Consider the following 4,496-nt stretch of genomic DNA (forward strand, 5'->3'; position numbering starts at 1 on the left):
ACTATAATAAGTTAAATAATACTATATATATAGTAGGTAAGTTAAAGTTTAATTAAATAAATAATAAGTAGTAGTCTACTAATTATTATTACTAACAAAAATAATATATATATATATATATATATATATATATATATATATATATATATATACACACACACACACGCACACACACACACATACATATATGTGTATGTATATAATAAAATAAAATAGAATTTTTTATGTCGATTACAAAATAGTACAATTTCAAGATAAATTAGTAACAAAATAAAAATATAATTTTATAAGTGATTTGTTTTAATTTGACATATATATGACGCGAATTTGTAGGCAAATTTAATTTAATAAAGGATGTATTTTTTAAAAGTGAAGGCTGAAAATCTTTAATGGTGGTAATTTTGCTGTCGAGCAAGACAAAGATGCGGGAATTAACGTTACGCCATGTGTCTCGACTTTACTTTAAGAAGGAGGTCAAAGAGCGCATACATACTAACGCGGCCAACCAAGTGACTTCTCTTCTCCGAAGTCGAAGAACTGGGTTTTCCCAGTTCGAAGGACGGATGCTTGAAGGAATGGAATTGGCCTCAAAAATTGACTCGATCTATCAACGTTATATCGTACAATAAGTTACGCTTGTAAATCAGCTGGTGAGTTTATTGTAATTTCGCAATTAAGTTTTATGCGGCGAATTTAATTTAACATTCTGGATTAAATTTTATTAAAGTTATTCATGCTGATATTTTACTTATCAAGAAACTATATAAAGATTCGAATTGCTCACTATTATTTTACAAAAAAATTAAGATTTTTTTTAAAATATTCTTTTCACGTTAAAGATTTCATGCTAGAGCAACACTTCTACTAAATGTGAAAAGAGTCAAGCAAGTGTTCCTAGCAGAAGATAGAAATAAAAATATTTATTTAAAAAAAAATATATGATGTTCTTTTATAACGTACACGATCTTGCGCATTGAAAAGATCATGATTGTAAGATGTCAAATAAAAAGTAGTTAACAAAAATATGTTATCATAAAATATTACATAAGATATATTAAACGCTAAGTATTTGGAAAAATTATTTGGCAGTTAGAAGATCGATCATAGAAGTTTTTTATAAATTGACATTATACAAATCTAAAATATCAATTATTAAATATTAGTAATGTTTATAAAAACATAAATGCATAATTTTAATTTCAATTATCTGTATTTATAAACGCATAATATTTTGAATTTTTATTAAAAATTACTCAATTCCACTATTGAATTATTTCTCAAATTGTCGTCAATTATGCAACAAACTAAAAAAATCTTTTACGATCTTACTAATTAAAATTTTATTTTGCATAAAGTAAATGTTATATTAAATATCTGTTTTAAATGTAAAAAAATGTAGGGACATTATTGCTATTTCAGACCTGCTCGTTTCGAATGGACCTGATGGTATTTTAAATTCAGTACCACCAAGAATCAGAAATGATCCCCGTTATCGTGAGTTCGACACTTGTAAATGCAGATACAGTTTTAATTGTCCATCACCCGGATTGAAATTTGTCAGTCCGAAAGTTTGTTACTCGAAAATTTACAATTCCGAAAAATTTTTATAAAATTTGCCTAATGATTTAAAAAAATAAGATATTGCATATTGCGTGAAACAGCTGAATTTTTGGGATAATTTACTTAAAAACAAAGGAATACAGTCCATTGATCGCAGATAATTATCAACCGAAAAGACCTCGAAATGTAGCGATGCGTTCGCCATCCCACAATGCATATATAAAGACGTGATTCACTTTCACTCTCGTTTAGTCGACTTCGAATGTTATGCGTGCCCAAACGTCTTTCTTTTCTGATAATATTAACTAAGACGTATTACATTAAATATCTTGATTCTGCTATTCGGCAGATAACAAAAATGCGTGTTTCTCTTTTGATCTTTTTCGCCGCAATCGTGACCGCTGAGAATGATAAATCTTGGACTTGGAATAATGATAAATCAAAAATCAATCGAGATATCGATGCCAGGTATGTGTCAATGATTTATTATTATACATAACAATGTTTAACAATGTAATTACACGTTTATGTATAATTATTCAAATTTTTATCAAAATTTTATCTATTATTTTATTGAATATTCCTGTCGTATTTATTAAATTATATACTTCATCAACGCGATAACATCTCGTGCAAAATATTTTTCGTTAGCACATTCTTTTATTTTTTTTTGAAGAAGATGCTACAGCATCCTATCTTTTATAGGAAGAAGAATTGCATAATTATACATTAATAGTATTTTTAAATAAAAAAAAGTATAATATTTATGTCGGTTTTAAATCAGATAGTCAGCTTTAGGGAAATCTGTATGTACTTGTAGCATACTTAAGTAATAGCTTCTCGCTGATATAACTTTTAGATATCAAGTATACGAGCCTTCTGAATATTTAAATGGTTTCAATAACGGCCTTCAGTTAGGATTTAGACCTCAGAATACAGGCCCTTACAGTCCCAATGGCAGACCGTTCATACCAGCATATCAAGGCAATAATGGAGTTCTCGTGGGTCCCGGAGGACCAACGGGAATAATCGGCAGGTATTTCATTCATTCTGTTTACAGCAATCCTTCTTTTAAATATTATTTCTTTAAATATTATGTTTATACGTTTATTTATATATATTTTACACGCAATAATTAATTAATTGACTTTCCAAAATTGCCAAAATTATTCACAATTCGGCATGATATATGTAATCTTATTAGAATCCCTTTAAATCGCATTTTTCAAGCAGATTTATTAATCTTGGAAAATTGAGATTTTCCGTTGACTTCCCAATGTATTTTTCTAGCTCACTCTATATTAAATTTCCAATGATCCGATTAAAATATATAGCATCACCGCTCCACAGAGACCGCTTAATTTAGATATTCCCATTCGTATATTTAATTGCATAGGAGGCACAGTTCAGCCATAATAATATTTTATAAGGAATAGCATATATTTGAATTATTAACTGATAAATAACATATATATTTTTTATAAATTGCATTAGATTTATGTTTATCTATAAAATTCCACTATTGAATTATTTCTCAAATTGTCGTCAATTATGCAACAAACTAAAAAAAATCTTTTACAATCTTACTAATTAAAATTTTATTTTGCATAAAGTAAATGTTATATTAAATATCTGTTTTAAATGTAAAAAATGTAGGGACATTGCTATTTCAGACCTGCTCGTTTCGAACCGAATGGACCTGATGGTATTTTAGATTCAGTACCACCATGGATCAGAGATGATCCCCGTTATCGTGAGTTCGACACTTGTAAATGCAGATACAGTTTTAATTGTCCATCACCCGGATTGAAATTTGTGAGTCCGAAAGTTTGTTACTCGAAAATTTACAATTCCGAAAAATTTTTATAAAATTTGCCTAATGATTTTAGGGCCATTGCGCAAATGAGAAGAAATACTGTTGTTTCAACAGCAAAAGATTCCCAGGATTGTCCGAAGGACATCATTACCCATATTATCCTGTAACAAAAAGAATTTAAATCTATTCAAGCGATTCCAAATCATTTAACGTGCTCATATATTTGAAATTATATTTTCTAAAATATTATCTCGGGAAAGTTAAAGAAAAATATTGCCATTTTATTAATTTTCATAGTTTTCAAGTTTTATCATATTTACGTAATTCGTAAGTTTTCTATGATTTTCATATTGACTTTAAAGTAATAATTTCTAGGGTGCACCGTACAAGTACAGACCGAATGGTTTCGAACCGACATCAAATTATTACGGTAATCGAAGACCGTACGGTAATGGCGGCTACCAACATCCGTCTTTCGATTATTACTCAGGACCCTATGGCGATGGTTATGGTCGCCGCAATGAATTCGAGTCGTTACGGCCATACGGCTACGATCCAGAATCTGACGATTATGTCATCTACGGGAGGTCATTGGGCAAGAATCAAACGCAGACGAATGAGAAACCAAAGACGTTCGAAGATACTAGAAAATAATGATCAGTAAATTCTCAACGAAATATCTGTTATATCGATATATTTTTTTATATTTAATAATAATGCCAAAGATGTGACAGAGATATGGAGAAAAATATATATCTGTGTATTGTGTATCAATATATAGATGTACATGTACTAATACATTTTCCAATTTTTCATTGAGCATTGTATGTATAACACAATACTAAATGGAATTAAATACTAATACAAACTTTTTGCGTCGATAATTAATTTAAGTTAATGCGTTGCAAGTGTAAATAATGAATTCCTTATATTGTAAATTTTAGTAATGCTTCTGAATATGCTTTTTTACTTAAATATGCTTTTTTCCTTTATAGACTATATTAAATTGAAAAGAATAATTCTGAGCAAAAAAACAAATAATAAACTTCTCCGCTTTTCTTAAGAAGCAAAGAAAATAAATACTCTGAATTATTATTATTGTTTAATATATTAAGTATAT

The 4,496-nt window shown here is 28.6% G+C and overlaps 1 protein-coding gene across 1 annotated transcript; it reads left to right on the forward strand.

Annotated features, from left to right (window-relative positions):
• The first annotated feature begins 1,822 nt into the window (after positions 1–1,822).
• Positions 1,823–4,030, forward strand: LOC105627629. The gene is made up of 5 exons (XM_012208911.1): positions 1,823–2,028; positions 2,420–2,596; positions 3,234–3,375; positions 3,450–3,539; positions 3,752–4,030. The coding sequence occupies exons 1-5, from the start codon at positions 1,823–1,825 to the stop codon at positions 4,028–4,030; spliced, it is 894 nt and encodes a 297-aa protein (XP_012064301.1).
• The last annotated feature ends 466 nt before the right edge of the window (positions 4,031–4,496 follow it).

The sequence above is a fragment of the Atta cephalotes genome (genome assembly GCF_000143395.1).
Source record: "Atta cephalotes unplaced genomic scaffold scaffold00001, whole genome shotgun sequence".
Lineage (NCBI taxonomy): Eukaryota > Metazoa > Arthropoda > Insecta > Hymenoptera > Formicidae > Atta > Atta cephalotes.

Coding starts and splice junctions, on each gene's coding strand:
- LOC105627629 (XM_012208911.1), top strand. CDS start 1,823: ATGTTATGCGTGCCCAAACGTCTTTCTTTTCTGATAATATTAACTAAG. Junction 3,376..3,449: donor CATCACCCGGATTGAAATTT/GTGAGTCCGAAA, acceptor TAATGATTTTAG/GGCCATTGCGCAAATGAGAA. Junction 3,540..3,751: donor ATCATTACCCATATTATCCT/GTAACAAAAAGA, acceptor AATAATTTCTAG/GGTGCACCGTACAAGTACAG.